The sequence below is a fragment of the Capra hircus genome, chromosome 23, assembly GCF_001704415.2.
Source record: "Capra hircus breed San Clemente chromosome 23, ASM170441v1, whole genome shotgun sequence".
In the NCBI taxonomy this organism is placed as follows: Eukaryota; Metazoa; Chordata; class Mammalia; order Artiodactyla; family Bovidae; genus Capra; species Capra hircus.
The window spans coordinates 38,094,012-38,120,404 of record NC_030830.1 but is presented as its reverse complement, the minus strand read 5'-3'; the positions used below and the strand labels follow the sequence as shown (position 1 = coordinate 38,120,404).

At 52.9% G+C, this 26,393-nt stretch overlaps 3 protein-coding genes across 7 annotated transcripts in view; 2 read left to right on the top strand and 1 right to left on the bottom strand.

The window, feature by feature from the left end:
- RAB44 (RAB44, member RAS oncogene family) overlaps window positions 1-15,719 on the top strand; it is a 37,755-nt gene extending 22,036 nt beyond the window's left edge. Inside the window, exons 8-14 of the mRNA XM_013973756.2 lie at window positions 1,446-1,633; window positions 2,387-3,849; window positions 7,547-7,628; window positions 8,914-9,028; window positions 10,098-10,199; window positions 12,376-12,452; window positions 14,075-15,719. Coding sequence (XP_013829210.2) covers window positions 1,446-1,633; window positions 2,387-3,849; window positions 7,547-7,628; window positions 8,914-9,028; window positions 10,098-10,199; window positions 12,376-12,452; window positions 14,075-14,165 — 2,118 coding nt within the window. The 3' untranslated portion in view covers window positions 14,166-15,719. The remainder of the gene's footprint in view (window positions 1-1,445; window positions 1,634-2,386; window positions 3,850-7,546; window positions 7,629-8,913; window positions 9,029-10,097; window positions 10,200-12,375; window positions 12,453-14,074) is intronic.
- Window positions 16,432-21,280, top strand: LOC102190831 (galanin receptor type 3-like). Of its 2 annotated transcripts, XR_001917067.1 has the most exons (3): window positions 16,432-16,565; window positions 19,636-19,743; window positions 21,005-21,280. XR_001917067.1 is itself a non-coding variant. In XM_013973757.2 (2 exons), exon 2 carries the CDS (start codon window positions 19,890-19,892, stop codon window positions 20,916-20,918), a length of 1,029 nt encoding a protein of 342 aa, XP_013829211.2. In that variant the 5' UTR covers window positions 16,432-16,565; window positions 19,636-19,889; the 3' UTR covers window positions 20,919-21,280. The 2 variants fall into 2 exon arrangements, 1 of the variants encoding a protein (XP_013829211.2); XM_013973757.2 differs by having other exon boundaries at window positions 19,636-21,280.
- Window positions 24,069-26,393, bottom strand: part of CPNE5 (copine 5) — a 101,909-nt gene continuing 99,584 nt past the window's right edge. For all 4 annotated transcript variants that reach the window (XM_018039278.1, XM_018039275.1, XM_018039277.1 and 1 more), the window contains one exon: window positions 24,069-25,734. In XM_018039278.1, the coding sequence (XP_017894767.1) occupies window positions 25,516-25,734 (219 nt within the window). In that variant the 3' untranslated portion in view covers window positions 24,069-25,515. The remainder of the gene's footprint in view (window positions 25,735-26,393) is intronic.

The window sequence follows — 26,393 nt, the reverse complement described above, 5'->3', positions numbered from 1 at the left end:
TAAAAGCCCCACGAATCTCAGGAAAGAGCTTTGCTTGTCTTGGCCTTAGTTTCTCCATCTGTAAAATGAGAATAGCCACATCTACTGTAGCTCCCCGGCTAGTTGTATCAAAAGAGGTAATAAATGGGAAAGCCCTTTGAAGCCAGAAAGCACCAGGCAAACATGGAGTCTCAACACTGGAGAGGCTTGGTGATAGGTGGGGCTCAACTCTCATCTCTGCTGTCAGCTGAGTGACCTTGGGCAGGATTTTAACCTCTCTGAGCCTTGGTTTCCTCATCAGAGAAATGGAGATCAGAACTTTTGCCTTAGAAGGCTGCCGTGTAGCCTTTCCCTTCTCCAGAGAACCTTCCCAACCCAGGGATCGAACCCCAGGTCTCCTGCATTGCAGGATTCTTTACCAGCTGAGCCACCAGGGAAGCTCTTGTAGGCTTGGAGCCTTGGAGCCTGGGGCAGGCCCCTTTTGGTAATAGAGGAGGTTGGACTTTTCACACAGGACCATTCTGTCCTGTCCCCTGTGGATGTGAAGCCTCTTCCCGCAAGGCCATTCATTCCTCCATCCAACCACTATTTATGGTGCACCCGCTATGTGCCAGGCACCGTGCTAGCTTCCAGGGAACATAACAGACACATATCTCCTGCCGGTGGGGTTATTGTCTAGTTGGGGAAATAGATGACAAACTAAATAAGCAAGTAAAGTCTATGACTTTCACTATTAGATAGTGAAAGTGCCAAGGAGAATAAGTAACACAGGACAGGAGGATAGGAGGGTTTTGAGAGGAGGGGTCAAGGAAGCCTCATTTAAGATGATGACTTTGGAGTAAAGGCCTGAGGAGGTGAGGAGTGGGCCCTGTAGTATCTGAGGGGAGAGCAGTCCAGGCAGAAGGCACAACGAGAGCAAAGGCCCTGAGGTGGGCGTGAGGCGCTGTGAATGTTCGAGGACCAGTAAAGGGGCCTGCGGGCTGGAACAGCCTGAGCGGGCAGGGAGCAGGGTAGTGAGAGAGGTGGTCAGAGATGTAATGGGGGTGGGGTGGGGGCAGACTGCAGGTCCTGGGGGCTGTCGTGGGGACCTTGCCTTCCATTCGGCACGGTCAAGCAGCTCTCCATCTCCCGGTCTTAGACCAGGAGCTCCTTAGCGACCACAGGGGCTCAGAGGTGAGCAGCCAGCGCAGAGTACTGAGCAGAGCAGGGTGTGGCCCCTGGCGCTGCTGGCGGCCTGTGCTTCTCACGCAGTTCCTCCTCCCTCCCCCACCCCGCCAACTCCAATGTCTCTCCCGGTGGGAGGTAACGGAGCTAATTAGGCCAATGAGGGGGTAACACCCGATCCTATGTTTGAAGCTGGGTCTCCAGGAGCCTGGAGTCTGTGCCCCACCATGGTCTTGGGAGGCTGTTTAGTCCCCCTGAAGGGCAACTGGGCTTCTCTCCCCCTCACCCGCCACCTCCTGCAGCTGGAGGCCCAGCTCCACCGTCTCAGCAGCACACACCAGGAGGCCAGCTCAGAGAACCGGCAGCTTCGGGAGGCCGAGCAAGACCTGGCTGGGCGGCTGGAAGAGGTTCGGGGGCAGCTGCAGGTGACCCGGGGACACCTGGATGCCGCCAGGGGCCGCGTGTCCTGGCAGATGGAGGAGGAACCCAGGCAAGTAGCTGCCGCCCCCGGGCTGGGCTGCAGACGGAGGGCTTCCTGCAAGAGGGGAGAAAGTCTTTGAGTTCTCAGAGACTCTGCTCAGCCTTCAGAGCTCACGGTGCAAGTGAAAAGTGAATGTTAGTTGCTCAGTCGTGTCTGACTTTCTCTGCAACCCCATGGACTGTAGCCTGTTAGGCGCCTCTGTCCATGGGATTCTCTGGGCAAGAATACTTGGAGTGGGTAGCCATCTCCTTCTCCAGGGGATTTCCCAACTCAGGGATCAAACCAGGGTCTCCCACATTGCAGACTGTCTGAGCCACCAGGGAAGCCACACACAGACTCCCTCCTTAAACCTCACAACAACTCCACCAGGCTGGGATTGTCATGCCTGTTTCTCAGACAAGGGAGCAGAGCAGGGAAAACCATGTGCCTGGACACACATGACACATGACTCACACAACTGGGATTCAGGCACACACACACACACACAGGCTAGCACAGTGCTGGATCCTTGGCAGAGCAGGATGGGCTGGAACAGTAGGAAGGCTTCCTGGAGGAGGTGAGGCTCCACATGGGCCTTGAAGGATGAGCAGGATTGGATGAGGGGAGGGGCGGGGAGTGAGTGGCAGGTGAGAAGCCCTGCCAAAGGGAAGACTGAAGGGAGGGCTAGCTGTGAGATGTGTGCCCACCGCTGAAGGATGCAGACAGGATGGGTGTGACAGCTACCTGCCCCTCCCTGACCCTATCTTCCCACACCCTTCCTAGTGTCCCCAGAGCAGGTGAGGAGAAGGCTCCAGATGCTCAGGCAGTCTCCTCCGTGGAGGCTCCCCTGCCTGGACTGTTTGGGGACAACGATGACTGGGACCAGCTCCTCAGCGGCATCGGCAGCACCCCCCTCAGTGCCCTGCAGCTCTCCTGGAGCCCGCCCCCAACCCCGAAAGCCTCCTCAGGCCCCCCGACGCCCCGAGTGGTCAGGCAGATCTCCCTCTCGGAGCCACATGCTCTTCTGTTTGCTCAGGAGCTCTCTTCAGAACCAGAGGGCTCTCCAAGGAGCCCCCTTGGGGCACCTTCTGGGACCGAGGAAGACAAAGGAGCGAACCCAGATGGGCCGGTGATGAGCCCTCCAGAGCAGACCGGACGGCCCCCCAGCCCGGAAGCTAAGGAGGAGTCGGGGCTTGGCCCCAGGGTCCACTTCCCGTGGGGTCTCCCGGGGGTCCCAGCTGGGGAGTCAGGGAGCCTGGTGGCAGCTGCACTCAAGGTGCTTGTTCCTTTGGAGGATGCGCCCCCTCCTCAAGTGACCTCGCCCCCTCCCCAGGCCTCAGCTGGGCCCAGCACACAGTTCCAGACCTCACACCCGGATGACGAAGGCCCTGGCCCTGGGCCGGCCCCACCCAAGCCGCCCCGGCAGAGAGAGGCCCTCCATCGGGACCCCCATTCTGCTGGCTCTGAGCCAAGGCTGGGGTCCTCAGGAGCTGGAGCCCTCCTGGTGGGGCTGGGTGAGCCCTCCCAGGGCCTGGTGCCTGGGGGTCCGGCTCCCACGGATGGATCAGAGTGGGGCAAGTGGAGCCCAGATGCACAAGAGGGCCATTCAGGGGAGCTGCAGGAGGCTCGTGGCCGGGTCCCTGGGCTGCCCGCTCTCCTCCCCCAGAGCCTGGAAGAGGAGCCCGGGGCTGAGGAAAGGAAAGCAGTGGACCAGGGAGGGCGGAAGTTCAGGTCAGAGCTGACCGTCGAGGCTCGTGGCCTGAAACCCGAGCACTCAGAATTCCCCCAGCTCGATCCCCAGCCCGCGCCTCACCCACCTGACGGAACACAAGCTAAGGTTGAAGCAGAAGCCCCGGCTCCCAGGAAACCATCAAGGGGCTTTCCCCCAATGGGGGCTCAGCCTGGGGATGGAGCAGAGCCCCCAGAGCCCACACAAACCCTTCCCACCAGGGCTGAGCTGGAAGCCCAACCCAGGCCCCGGCCTACAACTGCCCACGCAGAAGGAGAACAAGCCCCCTCTAAGTCCAGGGAGCCAAGGGCAGAGAACAGGCCTGAAGATTCAAGAATGGACTCTGGAGGTCTGGGGCTGACCCCATTCCCTGGGGACCACTCGGCCAGCGAACCTTTGGCCAACCCTGATTACGCCTTCCACGTCATCTTCCTGGGAGACTCGAACGTGGGCAAAACCTCCTTCCTGCACCTGCTGCACCAGAACAGCTTCGCCACTGGGCTGACAGCAACTGTGGGTAAGAGCCGCCTGGGGAGGATGGCAGGGGAGGGAGGGGAGAGCCGGGGGACTGGGCTGGCGAGTTGGAGCAGGCCCAGAGCAAACCATCCCCGAGCAAGCTGTAGGTTCTGCCCTCGCCACAGGCCCTGCGTTAGATGTTATTTTATACTGGCATAACCTGGCTATTTTACTAATCATCTCTAATTATAGGTAATTTGCTTTCTCTGGATTGATCTGATTAGCTAATAACGTGCCACGTTAACAAAGCACCTACAATTTAGGCGGCAGCACTGGCTGATGGTGAAAACAAGCCAGTCTCCACACATGTGGTCCCGAGGCAGGTCACCTCAGGGACCCCACTGCTTGAATGCCCAAGAGCAGCCCTAGGCCAGCCAGCCAGACTCTGGCAGGAAGCTACCTTGGGCAAGTTGAATATTTTACACAGAATGTATTTGTAGAGTGGGGTAAGTTAGAAACACCGGTGCCTGAGTTCAGAATCCAGTTCTGCCACTTACTAATGGTATGAACTTGAGCAAATTATTCAAGCCCTCTGAGCATAATGGGGGCAGTGGTAGTGCTGACCTCTGAAGGGGCTGTAAGAATTAGTTCAGTTAATATATATCAAGGTCTTAGAATACTATCTGGCACTTATTAAGTGCTTAGTTATTTTTATGGTTGTTATTATTATAAGTACACTTTTGATAATGTCTAATCCAGTGGCTTTTGCAAATAAAATGTCCTGAAGCACAAAGCATCCTCTCCCTAAGAATATTGGGATATGTGGCCACTCGTATAAAGCCATAGAAAAGAGCTCTTGGGAGTGTTCGGCTTGGGGTGAAAATGGAGGGATCTGTGTCTTTGTGTCTGTCTAGGTACATGCTAACTGGGCACCAGTGGTAGACCATTGGGTAAAGTTCTCAAACTTTACCTAGGAGACTCCCTTACCCCTCACCCAGGACAGCGTCTCGAAATTTTCTCTGCCTGAGAAGCCTCACCTGGGGAGCCAATTAAAAATGCAGTGTTGTCAAGAACAGGGACCCATAGGAGGTCTGTTCCGGAGAAGGCAATGGCAACCCACTCCAGTGTTCTTGCCTGGAGAATCCCAAGGACAGGGGAGCCTGGTGGGCTGCCGTCTATGGGGTCGCACAGAGTCGGACACGACTGAAGCGACTTAGCAGCAGCAGCAGCAGGAGGTCTGTTCCGATGTTGAACAGGGTCACAAGGTCTGCAAGGCCACCATCATTAATCACACAAGCCAGGGGTCCCCAACCTCCAGGATCTAATGTCTGATGATCTAAGGTGGAGTTGATGTAATAACAGTGGAAATAAAGGGTACAATAGATGTAATGCGCCTGAATCACCCCCAAACCACCACCCACCCCCACCACCCTAGTCCATGGAAACATTGTCTTCCATGAAACCGGTCCTTGGTCTCAAAAAGTGTGAGGACTGTTGACCTAAGCTGCTGGTTACTGACCACCTACAATGCACCTGGCACACTTGCCTTATTCTGTACGAGAGCCCTCTCATGCCTATGAGCCTCTCCCATTGTCATGTGGTAAGAAGTTTCCACGAAATTCAATAGAGAAAATACAGGTTGCATGATTGCAAAAAGACAAGGCAAGCCTGCGTGCACGGCTAGTCAGCCGGGAGGAGTGTGTGTGTGAAAGCGGCTCAGTCGTGTCCAACTCTTTGCGACCCCATGAACTATATAGTCCATGGAATCCTCCAAGCCAGAATATTGGAGTGGGTAGCTGTTCCCTTCTCCAGGGGATTTCCCCAACCCTGGGATCGAACCCAGGTCTCCCGCGTTGCAGGCCGATTCTTTACCAGCTGAGCCACCGGGAAAGCCCTGATATCCAAACCTGTCCCACACCTAGCTGTGGTTTGGAGCCCCTGGTGATTGCCATCCATCGGGCTTACCTGTCACTGGGAATGATTCCAGCTACCTCAGTTGTAGTTTCCCTACTCAGCATCACCCTCCTCTCTTCCCACCCTGCTTTCTCACCTGTCTCCCTTGGAGAACAGGGCTGGTGGAGGACCAGAGCCAGAGCCAATCGAATTATAGCTGACTGCACATTTTTGTGAGGTTTCTCTGCAGCTATCCCCATTTTACACATGAGGAAAACAGAACTGAAGTCCTGGTAAACTTTTTGGCCCTATCTGGGCACCAAAGTTCATCCCTGGGGCCACCTGCCTTCAAAGTACAGGCCCTCACCCCAGACGCTCTACGCTTTTATGCGCTCAGCACTGCCCGCTCCCTGGGGTTGTTCATGTAAAACAGCAGATTTCTTGGGAAGCAGAAGACGTTGTAGTTCTGACAGTTTATCTGGTTTAAGTTGTAACATGTGGGGATACGTGGGTAGACTGAGGGTGGCTGATGGGCAGGAAGGCGGAAAGTGGGAGTAATGGAAGTTACTAAATGCAAAGAACAATCATGAGGGTTGCTCTGTAGATCATGCTGCGGTTGTTTACGCAGAGGCTGGATGTCATCACAGCGGGCGGGACTGGGTAACCGCAGAAGTTTCTGCAGACCGTGGGCTTCCTTAGACCTTCAGGAAAGGGGGCAGTAAAGAGAAATGGATGCTGCAGGCAGACTTCTGCTGAGGTCAGGACTTCCCGGCTGCCACTTCTCCCAGTCTCCTCTGGGGAGCACAGATGGGGGCGTCTGTGGCTTGTCACCACCGGGGGCAGAAGTAAGAGCTTGTGGGGGGTCACCATGTGTCACCTTGAGGAAGGTCTCTCCCGGCTCAGGGATATGTGAGGAGCTGCCTCTTTCCTGAGCTGGTCGGAGCCCCATGGTGGGCTCAGCAGGGACAAAACAGCCCCTCTCTGTTACCCCCATCCCACTCGGTGTCCCTGGGAACTGGGGGTTGGCAGGAAGTTGCTCCCCAAAGATTCCAAACCTCCCGGGGATTTCACTAGTACGTCCACATTTCCAGGGACAGGAGGAGTCTGGAACCATGACCCAGGGAAGGATTTGTCTATGAAATTTTGAGGAGGTGGAGGTTCAGATAGATGAGAATTGATCAGTTCAGTTCAGTCGCTCATAGTAGATAATAAAAATGACCACTTCCCAAGCAGCCCCTAGACATTGGACCAGACCTTGAACGTAAGTTATTTAATCCTCCCAATCACCCGGTGATATGGGTCTTTTTAAACTGCCGCCTTGCAGATGAGAAAGGAAGGCTCAGAGGGGTGAAGTGACCCACACAGGCAGCAGAGCAGCAGAAGGCGGACGACTCAGAGCCCACCTGGTCCTCCTTGAAGCCAGCACTCCCTTCACCCTCCCAGGTTGCCTGTTTGCTGTCTGGGTAGAGACTAAAGATGCATGCAATAATTAGGAATGAAACAAGAAGTATTATTAAAAAAATAGATGAACGAAACTGATTTTCCTGAGTAGCCTGAGGAATAAACATTGCCAGGTAGTTGAGAAGACAGGTATTTTTGTAGAGGTAAAAACAAGGCAGGGTGCCTCATGTCAGCCAGCTGTCAGGGTGGGAGTGCAGTGGGAGCTGGGTAGGCAGAGCAGGCTTCTTGGAGGATGTGGACCCTCAAGTGTGGATGGCATTTGAAGAGCAGAAGGGAAGCCCGGCTGCCAAAAGTTCCCCCCACCATGGCTGGTACTGGGAGCAGGTGTATATTCAGGCAGGCGTCAGCTCCAAGTCCTGGATGGTAACTTGAAAGTAGGCTTGACTCTCATCCGTGTGTCCTAGGAGTGGATTTTCGAGTCAAAAGCCTGCTGGTGGATGGCAAGCACTTTGCACTGCAGCTCTGGGACACAGCTGGCCAGGAGAGGTAATGGACGCTGTCGACATTAGTGGCCGAGCTTGGACTGCAGAGCAGTGGAGCCCAGCTTGTGCCTGCTGAGGATTCAGGAGGTGGGGGATGGAGAGATGAGCCCAGGCCCAGGGCAGGAGACAGGAGAGTGTACCCAGAGGCCCCCTCAGCCTGGCGGGGCCGTCCCAACATGGCCCTCGGGGCACAGCTACTCGATCACTTTTTTTTTTTTTGGCCATGCCTTGTGGCATGTGGGATCTTAGTTCCCCAACCAGGGATTGAACCTACGCCCCCCTGTGAAGTGGAGGCTTGGACTCCCAGCCACTGGTCCTCCGGGGAAGTCCTTCCACCTATCCTTTGAAAATATTAGCTTTCGACTTTCTAGTTAAGCGGTAGCGATCAAAACTGAAAAGGGACATCATCTATGACCCGGAAGTTCTACTTCTGGAAATTCATTCTACTGATAAATTCATACTATATTATCAAAAGGACCAAGACTGTTCACAGCAATAGTGTTTATATTATGAAACACTGGACGCCTCCTCAGCACCATCAGTAGTGGGCCAGTTAAATAAATTAGAGTCTCTTCACACAATAGAATATAATGAAGCCGGAGAAAAGATGGAGGATCCTCTTTATGTATTTTTGTGACCCCAAGGACTATAGCCCTCCGGGCTCCTCTGTCCATGGAATTCTCCAGGCAAGAATACTAGAGTGGGTAGCCATTCCCTCCTCCAGAGGATCTTCCCAACCCAGGGACTGAACCTGGATCTTCGGCCTTGCAGGCAGGTTCTTTTACCATCTGAGCCACCAGGAAAGTCACCTTTATGTACCAATAGGGAAATGTCTCTAAGACATTTTATTATCTGGAGAAAACAAAGAACATAGTATTGACTATTAGTGAGTACAGTGCTTTACATTGTATTTGCTTAAACAGTGTGTGTATGGGGTGTGTGTGTGTGTATGACTATATATATGCATTTATGTATATGCATGAAATATCCCTGGGAGACTATTTAAATAATGGGTAGCTCTGGTTTCCTCTGGGGAGGAGGGCTGAGTGGCTGCAGGATGAAGGTAGAGTCGCCTGAGAGAGACTTTTCGTTAGATGCTCTTTGGTACCTTTTGAAATCTGAGCCATGAGGACTGTTAACCTATTCAACAACAAGCACACCAGAAGAAGGAAAATACACACACACCCTCTCTGGGAAGCAGTTAGAAGCCGAGGTAGCAGCTGAGGCCTAGAGAGGCCGGAGCCTGGGGCCAGGGTGCCTGGCATCATTGGCGCGGACTCTCTGGGCAGGTACCACAGCGTGACACGCCAGCTGCTCCGCAAGGCTGACGGCGTGGTGCTCATGTACGACGTCACCTCCCAGGAGAGCTTTGTCCACGTGCGCTACTGGCTGGACTGTCTCCAGGTGAGTGGGCAGTCGAGAGGGAGCTTGTGTCTTTCCCACTCCCTTTTTTGTCCCGGGATTACAAAGGACACAACGGACATGTGGGTGACAATCTGCTGAGGGCATGTGGCTGGATGGGCTGGGAGCACAGTAGTACAAAGAAGCCACAGCCACATAGTATGGTCTCCAAAACAAACTCTTTCCTGTGTCCTTCCTGTGACCGTTTCTTTGCTATGCACCGAAGCTCTGTGATGTATTCTTAACACCTGGGGATAATGCAGGTCTAGTGTCAGTCTGGATGGTCATTCCTTTGTCCATACATCTCTAGTTCTTTCCCCCACATACGTATGTGATATACGTATGAATGAAACTCATATGCTGAAACTCTACAGTACGTACTAGCACAGAAGACGGACATGAAGAAAGCCATGTTGTCCTCTCTCTGGAAGTTTCTGGTCTAGTTGAAGAGATGCAGAGGAAGCAGAATACAGTAATATTTAAGGGAAACTGGGTTCTCGGTTCTGATGAGACCTGGGTTTGAATCCCACCTTCCCCATCCTGACTCTGTACCCTTGGACAAGTGACTTAAACTCTCTGAATTCAATTGCCCAACTTTTCTCATAGAGGAGTTGTGAGGATTAACAGCTATAACTGCTTTCAGCACAGCACCTGGTATATAGTTAACTCTCCATTAACAGAAGCTATTATTATTATCCTCCATTAAACAGTTAGGAGATGAGTCAAGGCCGCCGGTGTAATCTAATGCTAGGCTGTTCAGCACAGGCAGGAAACGACAGGCCCGGGCAGGAGCAATCCAGGAAGGCTTCCTAGGGGAGGTGACTTTGAGGTTGGCCTCGGAGAGTGGGTGACATGTTTGCAGGCTGAGAGGAGGGGTAGGTTTGCTGCAGATGGAAGGGAATGTGTCAGAGGTGGGAAGAGCATGGAGTGGGTGTGATATAGAAAGTGGGCTGTGTGTGTAGGGGGAAGTGGCACAGGGTCAGCTTTTCCTGGAGGGCAGGGTCAGATCCACCAGGGCCTGGCTCACAGCAGGTGCCCTACACGTGTGGCTGGGAACATGTTCTCTGTGCAGGATGCAGAGTCTGACGACGTGGTCATCCTTCTCTTGGGAAACAAGACAGACCGTGAGGAGGATCGGCAAGTGTCCACTGAGGCTGGGCAGCAACTGGCCCAGGTGAGCAGCTGGGCATCCGCCCCTCCCCCAGCCTAGACTGGGCAGACCCTTCCCTGGCGGGTAGTGAATAGGTCACCCTGGCCAGGGCCACAGAGAACAATGGGCTCCTGCCCCTGCTCAATCAGAGACTAACAGCCTTCCACCCACCCGGGCCCAAGACCCAGACATGAGAGGGTAACAGTGAGCAGGACATTGAACCTTACTGTTACATTAGCAAATCCCCACAGTGTCCTGACCTACATAAAAATTACCTTCAGAGTAAAAAGCTTTTCAAGCTTCACTTAAAAGTTCCAATCAAATCTTCATTTTATCTCTGGTCTCTAATTAACATAACATTGCTTCTAATTTATTCTATCTTAAGACCCAAATTCTTCCCTGAGAAGATTGCATCAAAAGCCCCACCAGCAGACAGGGGAGCGTGGCTACAATTTATTTTTGAATAGAACTGAACTACGTTCCAGAAAATCTGGAGAATAATTAAGATGGGAAAAAGTCTCGCTCCCCACCCTACCTCTGACACCACCCCTCTTGACATTTCCATATCGTATTTCCTTCCCATTTCTTCTCTCATTTCTCCTAACCATGAGGTCATCATTGTGGCTCCTGGTTGGTGGGAATTTTTTCCTCTTAAAAGTCCTAGCTCACCTCGTTTGACAGGAACGCCTTCTCTAGCAATTTATCCTAAGGAAAGAGTCAGAAATAATAATTCCTAAGAGAAGAACGTGAGAGATCCTGTGTATAATTGAACATGTTTGTAAGAGAATGTTCTTTATGAGAACACTTGGCAACATTTGGTGGTTAATTTGTGGAGCTTCATGCAAAAAGCTAGCATTTGCCGTTAAGAATCCTGTTCTGAAAAATATTTAAGGTTGTGGAGGAAATGCATTACAATATAATGTGAAGTCAGAAAAATAGCCATGTCTCTGGGGACAGGTTAGGTTGAATCATATGAGATTGCTGATATTTGACTGTTTGGCATCTATCAGAGCAGCTATTTCATACAGTTTAACCTAACAGTATAATGATATTTAGCCCACACTCCACACCCCCAATAAAAGGGTCATATAAAACAGAACAGAAATATTGGATTGGCCAAAAAGTTCATTCTGTTCTTTTCTAAAGAACTTTTGGTCAACTCAACATATGTTGAAACACTAACAAAAGTGGTTTATAATTTGCGCTTAGCTTTGTCACTAAAAAACTTTATTTACTTATTATTGGCTGTGCTGGGTCCTCATTGCTGAGTGGGCTTTCTCTAGTTGCGGCAAGCGGGGGCTACTCTTCAGTTGCAGTGGGCTGGCTTCTCATTGCAGTGGTTTGTCTTGTTGCAGACCGTGTGCTCCAGGGAGCCCGAGCTCAGTAACTGTGGCTCCCGGATTCTAGAGCACAACCTGTATAGTTGCGGCACACAGGCTTAGTTGCATGGCATGTGGGATCTTCCCAGATCTGCGATGGAACCTGTGTCTCCTGCCTTAGTAGTCAGATTCTTTATCACTGAGCCGCCAGGGAAGCCCTGTACTTATGCATTTTTATGCTATATTTCCCAATATTTCCAATTCAATACTTTTGAAATTGAAAACATAAAATATATATATATATATATATACACACACACACACACACACAACGAATGACTTTAAAGAGCTTCTCATGTGGCACAGTGGTAAAGAATCCACGTGCAATGCAGGAGGCGCAAGAGACACAGGTTCGATCTCTGGGTCAGAAGATCCCCTGAAGTAGGAAATGGCATCCCCTTCCAGTACTCTTGCCTGGAAAATCCCATGGACAGAGGAGCCTGATGGGCTGCAGTCCACGGGGTCACAAAGAGTCAGACACGACTGAGCAGACACAGACAACAACTTAAAAATGTCCCCAAGGACATTTCTCCTAATTGGAATACGGGCTTTCTACCATCACTCGGAAGGCTGTGGGGTGTTTCTGGGTAGCGTCTTTGACACCTTGGCCAGCCAAAATGGAGAGACAGTGGGCAGAGGGGGAAGGCTGGGGACCATGGAGACGGGGGGACAGAGACAGGCTGCCTTGCCTGTTGGGGCTGGCTTGGGGATGTACGGGATGGGACTCTGTCTGATGGTCGGGTTTTCGGTGGCGGGGGCTGCCGCCTGGACTTTCGGGGGTCTCCTCCACGGCACCTGTACCCCCATCTATCTGGCTGCAGGAGCTGGGGGTCTCCTTTGGAGAGTGCAGTGCTGCGCTGGGTCACAACATCCTGGAGCCCGTGGTGCACCTGGCCCGGTGAGTGCCGCCCTCCCCCTCCCCACCCAGAATCTTCTGGACAGCCTTTAGCTGACTCATGCGGGAGGGGAGGCTCATCTGAGGAAGCACCTGAGAAAGCACAGGGCTCAGAAGCCTGGGGAAGGAGTGAGAGCCCTGCAGGAGTCTCCTGACTCCAGTTCTACCAGTCCTGTCAGCAGCCCCACCTCCAGGAAGTCTCCCCTCCCCTCTCTGAGCCTCCGGGCCCTCCTGAGCTTCCAGTGACTTCCACTGCATTTAGAATAAAATTCAGATGCCTCCCAATGGCCCAGATTGGCTCCAGTGCCATCTCCCTGCCCCCCACCCGACCCCCTCAGTCATAAGCTTCAGCTACTCAGAGGAACCCTCCCTGACCACACCTGCTCCCACCACTATTCCAAATCTCATTCTCTGTGTCCCTCAAAGCCCCCCGCCTTTTTTTTTTTCCGGCCGCAAAGAGCAGTTTGAGGGATCTTAGTTCCCTGACCAGGGATCGAACCCAGGCCTTCAGAGTGAGAGCTCGGAGTCAGGCAAGTCCCACAAAGCCTTTTTTGGCAAACTGTCGTTACAGAGTTTGTCTGCTTTCCTGATGCTGACTGCCTTCCCCACCAGGCTGGAGCTCTAGCAGGGCCAGGTCTTTTTGGCTCAGCTCCTCCCTGTTCTGTCCCTGGGTCAGAAAGATCCCCTGGAGAAGGAAATGGCAACCCACTCCAGTATTCTTGCCTGGAGAATTTCATGGGCAGAAGAGCGTGGTGGCCTGTAGCCCCCGGGGTCTCGAAGAGTTGGACACGACTGAGTGACTTGCACTTCCTCCCCCTGGAGCCTGGCACATGTCTGTGTTCAATTAATGAATGAAATGAGTGAGGTGGGAGGGGTCTTAGACAACACGATCTCTAGGCCCCTTCTCTGACAAAGCAACTTTCAGAGTGAGCTTGGTGAACTGCACACCTGATCCCGTCTGATCCCTGGGACAGGAAACTGCTCAATGACTTCCTTTTGCTTTACAATAAAAGCCCTACTTGTGGCTTCCTGGCCAGCAGAGCCCTGAATCCTTGCTGTCTCCAGGGCTTCTTTCTGGCCGTTCAGTCCTTAGGCTCTGTGATTTAGGACAGTGCCAGGCACACAGGAAATAAACTGTGAATAAACAAATGAATGAAGAGGCTTTGCTTCACCGATCCCCCAGCTCTCTCTTGACACTAAGCCTTTGCTCTCTGCCTAGAACTCACCCTTCCCTCTTTTCTGCAAGTGGACCCTTGTCCAGTGCTCTGTCTTGGCTCCAGCGCTGCTTCCTTTCACCCTAAATCCCTCCAGGATCTGGTGTGAAGTCTCTCTGTGTGCCGCCCCATTCCTGGATCCTGATGGCCCCTTCCCATCTCCGTCTCCCACACTACACAAGGCAAGACCTGCTGGCTTCACGGTTATAATCAGACTCCCTTGCCCCTGGCACACAGTAGGCTGCAGAGAATGCTAGGGAGGAGACAGACAGGTGTTTCATGCCATGTGGAATGCAGGGCAGAGGCAGAGTGGAAGTTCAGGGGGTCCAGCCCCCAGCTGCACCCTTGGGTCCCTCCCTGCTGCCTCTGGCAGGTGAGAGAGAGAACTGATGCCCGGGCATCTTCACGCAGGTCCCTCAAGATGCAAGAAGAGCGCCTGAAGGACTCGCTGGTGGAGGTGGCCCCCGAGAAGCCTCCAAAGAGAGCTGGCTGCTGCTCCTGAGGCGCTGGCCTGGCCGGGGTGGGCTGGCCACCTCCCTGGGTTTCCTGTGCTTTGGCTCCTGTCCCACCTGCCTGGACACAGCAGTGACAGAGACGACTAGCTCAGAAGTTCTGGAAAACCCTCCGTGGGTCAGGACTCAGACCCCAGGGCAGAGGCTGCACTAACGTTGGCCTTTGCACTCCCAGAGAGGGACTTTTCTGAGTAATAAGATTGGTGGGGTGGGGATCGGGGGAGCCAGTTAAAACTCTTTAAAGAAAGGAAAAGTCCAGAAAAAGGACTTAAGGAAAATACACCACAGTATTGGCAAAACATCTCTAAGTGATAAAATTATAGGGTAAAGGTGTGGGGGTGTTTTCCTTTTTACATGTATTTGTATTTTCAGATCTTCTACGATGACTGGGTATTCCTTCTGTAGTCAGAAATAAGAATAACTCTTGAGGGGCGAGAGGGAAGCTTTTCAAAGAGCTTGCTTCGCTGCTGATTCCTAATTGAAATGGCCTGTTAATTGCAAAGTACTCTTAAAGCAGTCCCACTGTTCCATGCCTGGCAAAGCTGGTGAACCTTGTCATTCTCAGTGTGTTGGTCTGCAAACAGGGGGTTTCTTTCGAGCAGAATCTGATTCCTGGGGAAGAGCTGATGGCCCCTGGTATGTTCCATTCCCCTCATCTCCCTGAGCCCCAACCCCACTATCTTTTCCCAAGATCTGCCTGTAAGGACTCACATTTGGGGACCTCACCCCCTGCTCCATGTCATGGTGCCTCTGATGCCAACCTCGGCCTTGAGGATACACTTGGCAATCTCTGGACACACTCAGAGTGCAGCTGGGGTGTGGCTGGGGGAGCCTGGGAGCAGCAGGAAACTGGATTCAGATTATTCACAGGCTCCTCTCTGGAGTTTTTGTGAGAGTTCCCAGAATTACACAACATTCGCCTCCTGAAAGGTGGCTGTGCATTGTAACCCGGGGCTGGGGATTTCAGTGCCCTTGGGGAGCTTGCTTTGAAAGTCTTAGATGGCCTTGGGTGTTGTGCTATCTCCCGGCATCAGTGTTTGCTGTAAACGTTGACTGTCACAGCTTTCCGTTAACCACAGAAATGCTTACCAGGTACTGTGGTCCAGAGTGGGCAGGTTGCTGAATCTGGTACTTGGTAATCATTCGGATACTGGTGACTTCCTCCTCTGAATCAGAAGAAACCTCAGTTTCGTAGACAGACAAGCAAATTCAGTTCCAGAGACAGAGGTACAGAGAGAGAGAGACTGAAGGAGAAAGAGGAGGGAAAGAGACACCGATGCAGAGAACAAATGTGCGGATGCCGAGGGGGAAGGGAGGTGGTGGGAGGGACTGAGAGATTGGGACTGACACCCATATGCACCGCTGATACTACGGATAAAATAGATGACTAATGAAAGCACACTGTATCGTGCAGCGAACTCTGCTTAATGCACGGCAGCGACCTGAATAGGAAGGAAGTCCAGAAGGGAGGGGACATGATTACGTGTAGCTGATTCATTGTGCTGCGAAGTAGAAACTAACGCCGCACTGTCAAGCAACTGTACTCCAATAAAAATTATTTATATAAAAAAAGTCTCTGTTCTTGGTCCGTATCCCTCTGCTCAGTTCTAAACGACTGAGCTCTCTGTCACTAGAGGCAAAAAAGCAGAAGCCAGGGAACACTTGGCAAAGAGGTGAGGTGGAGAAGATTCACGTATCAGAAGGCAGCAGAGGTTACATTAGATTCCTTTAGTGGATCCCATCTCTAGTCAGTGCAGAACAATCCCTGTGATCCAGCTGTTTGTCTTACCAGTCTGCCTCACTGATTCTTTCTCAGCCCCTATGTCTTCTCCCTCCCTGGGTCCTGGAAGCCCACAGCCCTCCTCCTGTTCTGAGTAGGTTTTAGGCCCTAGTGTGCTCAGAGAAAGACAGCCAGAGACAGCCAGAGACAGGAGGAGGCGGGCCAGAGTAAGTGATGCCGGGCCCTGGCTGAGAGTGGTGGGCAGGTCCTGCTGCGGCTCATGGGCCTCTCTCTGGGGTCTGGGGATCTGGCAGGCACCAGCATCTCTGTCCTAAGGGCCAGCGAGTTAATGAGGCAGCTCGGCAGGGTGTGATTCCTGGGGGAGTGGTCCAGTGGATAGCGTCCCTGTCCTTTGGGAGAATCTGGTATAGAAGTGGCCCCTCTGCCTGTCCCTCCCATCTCAGCTCTGTCCCCGCCCCGGGCAGCTAGCTCCTTGGAGGTGGGGTGCTAGAAGGACTAGCACTCCTGCCCAGAACCTTCTCTTAGCTTTCGCAGGCTGGATCCAGCTTCAGGGCAGAGCACAGCTGTGGAGGAGTCACCAGTCTGCCCTGGTGTCAAAAGGCCCCCCGTCACCAAGCAGAGCCCAGGAACTTCCGAGCAGCACAGGCAGGTGAGGAGGCAGCAGGAGGGACTCAGGATAGACCTCAGAGTGAACTTCCAGGCAAGGGGGTGAGTTCTCAGGGCATGTCTGTCAACGGGGCTCTTGTCACAGCTTAGCTTGAAGCTGATGAAGAAACAGAGGGTGAGACTAAATTGATAGGTCTCGGGGTTTGGAGTGAGAAGGGGAGGGCAGGGGGATAAAATGGAGTCTGGGCAGGGGTGGCAGAAAAGAGAGATTTTTTTGGAACTGAAAGTGGGCAGGATCAGAACACGAGCCATCATTTACCAAGCACTTGCTACGCTAGGCACTGTTCTGAGCACGCAACTGTATTACCTCATTTAATCCTCACATCAGCCTCACGAGATGGGGCCTGTTATTATCCCCATTTTACAGATAAGGAAAGTCACGCAGAGAAGACCCAGTAGATTGTAGATGGATTCCCCGGCGGCTCAGTGATAAAAAAAGAATCCGTCTGCAATGCAGGAGACGTAGGTCCGATCTCTGGGTTGCGAAGATGCCCTGGAGGAGGGCGCGGCAACCCACTCTAGTACCCTTGCCTGGAGAATCCCCATGGACAGGAGCCTGGCAGGCTACAGTCCATAGGGTCGCAGAGAGCTGGACACGAATGAAGCGACAAGCTCGTGCGCACACACACAGCTAAGCAAGTGGTTGAGGGAGGCTCTAAACTCAGGCTCTAGTGCCTATCAGCTTAACCCTGAAGTCACGGACCTTTCTATAGACTACAGATAGGGCAGCAGCAAGGTCCTTTGGGCCTTTTCTTTTCCCCATGCCTTCTCCCTTTCCCTCCCCTCCTCTCCAGTCATATTTCACATCATTAGCAGGCAAGTCTGGGCCAGACAGAAGAAACAAAAAAGCAGTGACGAACACCTGGGGATGGCATTCGTCCGGGGTAGTTAGGGGATTGGGGGTCCCTCAGTTTCCCTTCCCCTGCAGCCCCCGGAACCAGAGTCTGAGACCTGGGGTGTCGGCAGCAGAATCTACAGAGACCTCCTCACCTACTGTCTCTTCTCAGCAAGTGGCTGCCATGGCACCCTGAGAACAAGCAAAGCCTCTGCAGGAGGGACTCGGGACCCCCGGCTCTGAGCCAGGTGTGGAGGGGGCTTCCCAACCCCCACTCCCTGCGCAGGAGACAAGGGGATGGAAACAAGCATCAGGATCCCACTGAACTGTCTTTTTCGCTTTGTTTGCCCAGTACCTGGTTCTGGGTAAATGCTCAGGAAATATTTATTTAGTTTCTGAGTTAAGGGGTAAGCTGCCTCTTTTCACTAAAGCTCTGGAGTCCTGGCCTGTCTGTGACATGCAAGATGAAGGCATCAGCCCCTGAGCCAGCTCTGGGATGACTTGACCCCCTCTCTCAGCCTGTGTGCTCTCACTCTGGGACTCCCCATGTCCTCAGCAGAGGTGATGGGCTGGGTGCAGGGCAGCAGTTCCCCTACCCTGCCAGTAAGCAGCTAAGCATGACCACTGAAGGCAGTGGTTCCCCAGCTGGTCTTTCAAAATTGCCAAAGCCCAAACCAGTCAAATCGGGTCTTTGGAGTGTGACCCATGAATTAATATTTTTTTGACTGCACCAAATGGCATGAGGTATCTTAAATTCCCCGACCAGAGATTTGAATCCGTGCCCCCTGAAGTAGAAGCACAGAGTCTTAACCACTGACCACCACGGAAGTCCCAGTATTAGTGGTTTTTTAAATTCGAAACTCCTCAGCTGATCCCAATGTGCAAACATGCTTGGGAACGACTTGTTGGGGCTTTATTACTTTCTCAAAGCCCTTGCATATTCATTTTTCCACTTGAACTTCAAATTAAAACTTCCTCATTTCATAGGCAGGGTGAGGTTTTGTTTAAAAACATGTATAGTGTATATATATATTTATATACTAAATAAATATATATACTATACTAAATGTATAATAATATATATGCTATACTAAATGTATAATAATATATATGCTATACTAAATATATAATAATATATATGCTATACTAAATATGTATACTATACTACATATATATACTATACTAAGTATAGTATACTAGTATGTATATGACACTAGTGTGTATATAGTATACACGCTACATATATGTAGCATACTTCTACATATATGTAGTCTACTAAGTGTATATATATACTAAGTCTACTTAGCATATATATATATATATATATATATACACACACACACTTCAGTTCAGTTCAGTTCAGTCGCTCAGTGGTGTCCGACTCTTTGTGACCCCATGAATCGCAGCACGCCAGGCCTCCCTGTCCATCACCGTCTCCTGGAGTTCACTCAGATTCACGTCCATTGAGTCAGTGATGCCATCCAGCTATCTCATCCTCTGTCGTCCCCTTCTCCTCCTGCCCCCAATCCCTCCCAGCATCAGAGTCTTTTCCAGTGAGTCAACTCTTCGCATGAGGTGGCCAAAGTACTGGAGTTTCAGCTTTAGCATCATTCCTTCCAAAGAAATCCCTTCAGAATGGACTGGTTGGATCTCCTTGCAGTCCAAGGGACTCTCAAGAGTCTTCTCCAACACCACAGTTCAAAAGCATCAATTCTTCGGCGCTCAGCCTTCTTCACAGTCCAACCCTCACATCCATACATGACTACTGGAAAAACCATAGCCTTGACTAGATGGACCTTAGCCGGCAAAGTAATGTCTCTGCTTTTGAATATGCTATCTAGGTTGGTCATAACTTTTCTTCCAAGGTATACTACATATATGTAATGTGTGTACTAAATATACATATACTAGAGTCATATACATACTAGTAATATATATAGTATTACTGTATATTATATAGTAACATACAATATTACGATATCATATATAGTATAATACTATATAATATATATTATAGTAATATAGTATATATTTATATTTATTAATAAACATATATACTAATATATAAATATTTATCAGATTCAACTTGTACCCCCTGCAAAATTTTAGAAATACAGCAGTTATAAAGAAGAAAATGAAAATTACCTCCATCTCGTCCTTGAGTGACAGTTACTGTTGATACCTGTTTTCCTTCCTTTATTTCCTCGATTCCTTACAGATGAGGCTGAGCAGCACAAGCCGCACGAGCTCCACACCAGACCGTGACGCTCCCAAGTAGCAGAGTCGGGATTTGAACCCAGGGCACTGGCAGAGCCCAACCCACCAGGTTGCTGAGAGGTCTAGAGGGGCTGGGGCAGGCCCAGGGCACCCACCGTGTGCAGGGGTCTGTGAGAGGAGGGAGCTCGGCAGGGAAAGAGGAGGGTGGCCTGCGGCCTGGCTTCTTCGCTGTCCTTGTGTGTCTGGAGCAGCAGAATGGAGGCCAACGCCACGTCCAGCGCTGGGCTCACGGCCACAGCCGAGCAACCGCTCCGACTCGTCTTTGCAGGGGTCTGCGGCCTCATCCTGCTGGTGGGGTTGCTGGCCAATGGGCTGATGCTGCTGGTGGTGGGTCGGGGCCCGGGCGCCCCCTGCCCGCTCCTCTCCTTGACCAATAGCCTCATGGTGAACATCACGCTGTCCGACCTGCTCTTCCTGGCCTGTGTGGTGCCGGTGCTCCTGCTGAGCTTCCTGCGGCGGGACTGGTGGCTGGGCCCCACCGTCTGCACCACCAGCCAGGCCGCCAACAGCGCCACCATGTTCTGCACCTTCTACAGCATGGTGGCCACGGCGCTCCTGCGCCACGTGGCTGTGGCCTGGCCTGACCTGGCCCTCCCGTCTGGCCCGGGTGCCCGCCGGCTGCTCTGTGGGGCCATGTGGGCCCTGGGCCTCATGGCCTCGCTCCCCACCTGGCTGTTCCAGCGAGCAGTTGTGGAGGAGGGGGCCTGGGCCTGCCTCTTGCTCCTGAACCCTGCTCAGACCTCCTGCTACTTCACGCTGCTGGGAGCGCTGGCCTTCCTGCCTTGCGTGCTGGGGCTGGGCTGCTCTTTCGGCCACATGGGCTGGCTCCTGTGGACGCAGCCCTGGGGCCCCGTGGGGGAGAGCGCCCGGGAGCATCAGGAGAACACCGGGCTCATCCTCGTAGTGCTGGTGGTCTTCGTGCTGATGTGGGGGCCCTGCTCTGTGCTGGGCTACGTGGCAGCCATGGGTGACCTGCCTGCCACGCCCGTGGCGTACGTGGCCTCCAGCCTCTGCACTCTCCTGGCCTACTCCAACTGTGCTGTCAGCCCCGTCCTCTGCTTCTACCTCTCTCGCCCCTTCCGGGCCAGGCTCAGGGGCCTCTTTCGCAGGCCGCTGGCAGCCAGGCATCCCAGGGCTGTGGGAGGAGCTGGCGTGGTGATGGAGAGTGTCCAGCCTGGACATGATGGGGCTCCGGGAAGCCTCTGGGGCCTGGTGGGGGTCTGAGAGATTAGGCTGATGGGAAGGCTGAAATTCAAAAGAGTTGGGAAGACCCCTAGCGACATTAGATCCCATCCCCTCCATTTTACCAGTAGGGAGACGAAGATCCAGAGACGGGAGGCAGCCCAGCAAAGGTGACGCAGCAGTTAAACAGCAACTAGATCGTGGCGCCCATTTTTCCTTGGGGCTCAGATGGATACCGATGGGCTCCACGGCTTTCTAGTTGTATGACCCGAAAAGCCCCTTAACCTCTTTATGCTTCAGTTTTCTCATCTGGAAAGTAGAATCCTGATAGTACCCTTTTCACGGGTTGTTAAAAGATAAACTTCCCGAATATACAGTGATTAAAGGAATGCCTGGTGCTTTAGTATTGGTCATTACTATTATTAGTATAATCTTATTTTTGTTAATTCAGGGGCATTTGAAATGAGAGTGGGAAAGGGACTTTCTCAGCCTCTCTAAAGGCTGAGAAATGATTAGCAGAATGATCTGGGGGCTGATAACCTGGGGTCCTCAATCCTGAAGGCCTGGAGATTGAATGGGCAGGCTGAGAAGGGGCTCATAGTCCGGGGAGGGGGCCCCTTCAATCTCCTCTCCCTTCTCTGCCTGCCCTCCCCCAGCTCTGCCACACACACACTTCTCAGCACAATATAGGAACCCCATGAAGTAAAGTCAAAGTGGAGCCATGAGTCTGTGAATTCCTGAACACCCTCTTTTCTTCTCTGTGGTTTCTCTTCCTGATGTGGCCGGGGCAGAGACGCCTTTTGAGGCCTCTTCCTTCTGTCCAGAACCAAATGGCTTCACCTCTGCTACCCCATTCCCTCTGAGAAGTTCCCCAACTCCATGCCCTCCTTCAGGCCTCCTAGGGAAAAGCCTCAGGCTTTTGTGTTGGCCTGGGAACCAGGGAAGTGTGTCTCCACTGAAATTCCCAAGACAGCTTCTGCTCGGTGACGGTGTTACAGCGAAATACACACACACACACACACACACACACACACACACACACACACACACACACACGCACACACATCATGGTCAAAAAGCTTAAGAAATATAGTCTCTTTGCCATAAGACTAATCAGAGCCTCAAACACCCTGACAGCCCCTGGGACTCTGAGAGGGCCTTGGAGCCAGCAGCTTCCCAAAACCCCTGCCAGGGAACCAGTGTTCCGTGGAACACATCGTTGGGAAAGAACCCAGGAGAGAAGCTACTGTCTTGAGCACAATGAAGACGCTCCCGGCGCCCTGGGGCGGCGGCTCTGAGCCTCAATTCCCCTGCCAGGCAGTCTTCTCCTCCCAACCCTTTCCCATGGGTGCCCAAGGTGAGGGAAATCAGGCCACTGGTTATGGGAACTTCCTTCTTCTAGAGCTGTAACCCCACCCGGTTCCCACTCCAAGCAGATCAGAATGCAAGTCAGAGGGGCATCTAATTGTAAGGACAGTGGTGAATCAGCTCTAATTTACTATAAAATTGTCAGAAGCAAGCAAGTCCCAAACTTTGGTGTGATTAGTACCAGTGTCTTGTGATGTGCAGGTTGGGAATGGCTGCCTGGAGGGCTAATCCGGGAGCAAACTCACCCAGAGAAGGGAGAGACCCCTTTTCCCTGTGATCCTGGGCCCTCGTGGCCACAGGAGTTTATATGTGAAGAGCGATGAGGAGGAAGGTGGTGTTTATTGCCCACTGAGCACAGCAGGTCCTGTGCATGTCACACGCTTCATATGTCCACACCTGGATGTTATTCTGGCCCTATGACAGTCCTGTAAGGGAGGAGAGACGGCCCTGTCACACAGGAGCAGTAACTCATCCTGGACACGTGATCTGTGAGTTGTCTAGGCTTGGGGTCCCTAACCCCTGGGCCACTGACTGGTACGGATCCTTGGCCTGATAGGAACAGAGCTACAGAGCTGGAGGTTAGCAGTGGGTGAGCAAACAAAGCTCCATCTGTATTTACAGCCGTTCCCCATCGCTCACATTACTCCTTGAGCTCGGCCTCCTGTCAGATCAGCAGTGGCATAATGAATGTAACGTGCTTTAATTATCCCGAAACCATCCCCACTACCCTGTGGAAAAACTGTCTTCCAGGAAACCGGTCCCTGGTGCCCAAAAGGTTGGGGACCAGTGGTCTAGGCTGTCCCAAGAGTCCCCCTTTGGTACTCACAGATCCTGGCCCTTCCCACTGGTTTTGTATTGATACCTTAGGGCGGTAGTATTTATTGCTTATTTCTCCAAAGCAGGGGTTAGAGGCCTGTGAAGGGTGCAACTGTGTGTGAGCAGGGTCTCCAAACCTGGGCAGGGCCTGGCACTAATGCTCACTCAACACTTGCTGAGAGATGAGTGAGCAAATGCAATAAAGTCACTCACAGACTAATCTGATCATGTTGCTCACCTGTCTCACCTCCTTAGTGGCTCCCTGATCGACTCAGAGTAACACTGAAGACCATACTGTGACCTACAAGGCCCTGCGCATTCCAGATTCTCCACCCCCAAGCCCATCTCCTGCACTGTCCCCTCCTTGTTGCTTTTGGCTGCCCGCTGTGGCATGCAGGATCTTAGTTCCCTGGCCAGAGATTGAACCTGTGCCCCCTGCAATGGAAGTGTGGAATCTTAACCACTGGAGCACCAAGGAAACGCCTACTCTTCCCTCCTTAATGCAGGTTCAACCCACTGGTTTCCTGCTGTCCTTCAAACACACCCCAGGGCCTTCTATGTGCTCCTCCTGCTCCTTGAAGCCCTTTTGCCTCAGATACCAGCATGCCTCTCTCTCTCTCCTTTGTTTAGGGTTCATCTAACTGTCATCTCCTCAGAGAGAGCCCCTCCCCGACCACCTCATTTAAAACGTCACCCTGTCACTCTCTACCGTCTTATTCTCTTATTTTCCTTTGTGACACTTACCACCACTGGAAATCATTATTTACCTATTGGTTTATGTGCTTATTGTGTTTCCCCTGTCCTGTTGCGTGCGTGTCTGCTGTAAGCTCGACATGGAGACGGGGCCCCTGTGTTTCGTTCACTGCTGCATCCGCAGTGCCTAGCACGGACCCTGGCACATAGCTGTTCAGCACATTTTTGTGGAACAAAAGAGGGGAAAAAAGAGAGCGAGGAGAACACACAGCAACATCTGTGCTATTTTTCAAAGGACAAAGGAAAACAAAGAACTTTAGTAAAAGAATCCAATTTACTTCAGTTTAAGGCAAATTCCACACAGAGACTGTCTCAGAGACGGGCACAGGACCAGACAGCATAGAAACGCCACCATCATGCATGATGGGAAGGGAAGCAGTGTCCGCAACAGAAGTGGTGTGGCCTGGTCTCCACCAGGCATGGGAGGTTCAGTGGGCAGAGGAGCCCCATGCAGCAGGAGGGACTGGCATGCATGACCTGTTCCCCAGGTGGGTAAAGGCTGGGCAGCTGTGGAGAGGCCCAGGCATGAGATCATCTTTCTCACCTTTCCCACAACAGGGGCAAGGGCTCTGGCTCAGAGGCCAGGAGCCCAAGGCTGAGGGACTAGGGTGGATTTGGGGTGATGGGATGGAACAGGGTGACCCTAGAGCCAAGACGGCCTTTAAGGGCAGCACTAGTGAGGAGTGGGATGGGGGAAGCTGGACACGGGATGACTGTAGACTCTCAGACCATTAGAGCTGAAGGTAAACCCAGGGCCATCTGGTCAACCCTCTTGCCTTACAGATGTGGAAACTGAGATCCAGAAGGTAGAAAGGCCTTGCTTGGGATCCTGCAGCCAGCAGGGGCTGGAGGCAGGGTTAAACCCAGGGATCCCCCATCCCCATGGGATAGAGGGGCAGTATCAGAGTGCTGGAGCAGGGCTGCTTTTTGCCCAAGCCTCCAGGTGGGTGGTAGAGGATTGCACCCCAAGGACCCTGGGCAGCCTCTGGGGAGAGAAGGGGCTGTCTGAGGCCAGGAGCCAACTGCTAAGGTCCCTATGGGCACAGACCAGGAGAGGCCTGTGGATTTCTGTCTAGAACCAGCATCATACTAGGCTGGAGAGGCACCAGGAAGGACTCCGTGCCTGATAAGCTTCCATTCCTCGCCCATCACGCGGCCTCCATCCACTACCACGGCGTCTCCTTCATGGGTCTGTAGTACTCCCGCTACATGCAAGGGTCCCAGGGAGGGGGTCACCTGTTTGGGCATTCCTCAAAACCCAGCAGCCTCATGGGGTTCATTAGAAACAGGGAAAGGAGAAATACCGAGGTGGGGGTCAGGGGGCTGGTATAGTAGATCACAGGAGCGGGCGACCTGGTGGTGGGAAGCTCAGCCCAGACTCAGGGTGATAAAGGAGCACACGAAGATTGCCTAGGTGGGCTGAGGGGGACCCCGATGGTCCTGATTAGCATCTTCCTGGCTGGTCCAGAACCAGGCGTCGGTGAAAGAAGAGAAGGAGGGGCCCAGATCCCCAACTCCATCACCTGTACCTCCAGACTTCGGGGAATGGAGCAGTGTGGGAGGAGTCTCCAGAAGCCCCGCCCCGCCAGCCTCCCAGGCACGCGTGTTCCATAGGCTGGGCAGGGTGGACCGCAGCAGGGTCTGGGCGCCCCGCCCACCTCTCTACTGGCCTAAGCCCCAGCCATCTGAGCAGACCACACGCTCAGATGTGCGTGTGCAGCGGGGAAGCTGGGGGTGTGCGGGCCGGGGACTGTGGGGGAGAGCGAGCCGTGGCCGTGGGCGGGGAGCGCGGGCGGATGCCCTGTGCCTTCATGTAGGACACCAGCTGGTCGGGGATCTCGGCCAGCACGTCACGGGCCAGGCGCGCCATGCTCAGCACGTGATTGCCCGTGCGGTCCACGTAGTCCCTGAAGGGCACGAACTGTCCAGCAGGGGGAGGCAGGGTGAGGCCAGGTCTCCCTCTGGACACCAGCCCCCACCCCCTAAATCTCCAGGCCTGGGCTCCTGTCCCACTCCCGCCCAGCCTCTGCCTGGCTTGCCCCAAGCCTTCCTCACCATAGTGATTCTCTAAAGGGCTGTACCATAGTCATTATTCTTTCATTCACTCAAAAAATAACTTCCTGAACACTGTTCATGCCAGGATACACTACTGAACAAGATTCCTTAATCTCTGATTAAGTATCTGCACCAAGCAGAGCCACTTAGCAGAACTTAGCAGACGCTCAGGAAATGCTGACGGGAACGCCGGGTTTCTGGGAAACGGACCCTGTAGGCCTCCTCCCACCTCTGCAGCAGAGTCCCTCCTGTCTCTTTGGGTTCCCCTTCTGGCCCAACACCTACAGTCCCACTCCTATGGCTTCCTCCCGGGGGATGTCTGCCCCCACCCCCCACCACCCCCGTGCCTCAGGCTCACGCCTGCCTCCAGGTCTCTGCACACACCTCCCAGACTGCGCCCCCCAACTTTGGTCTCCACGTCTGGAATGACCCCTCCCCCATCTGAATTTTTTAATGGGGGAGGAGGCAGTATGGAGACTGTCGGGGGTTTTTTATTCTGAATCTCCTAAGCCCCAGGGCCTCAGT

What these genes read in the sequence shown, in the direction of transcription:
- LOC102190831 (XM_013973757.2), top strand. Translation starts at nt 19,890, where the DNA reads ATGGAGGCCAACGCCACGTCCAGCGCTGGGCTCACGGCCACAGCCGAG.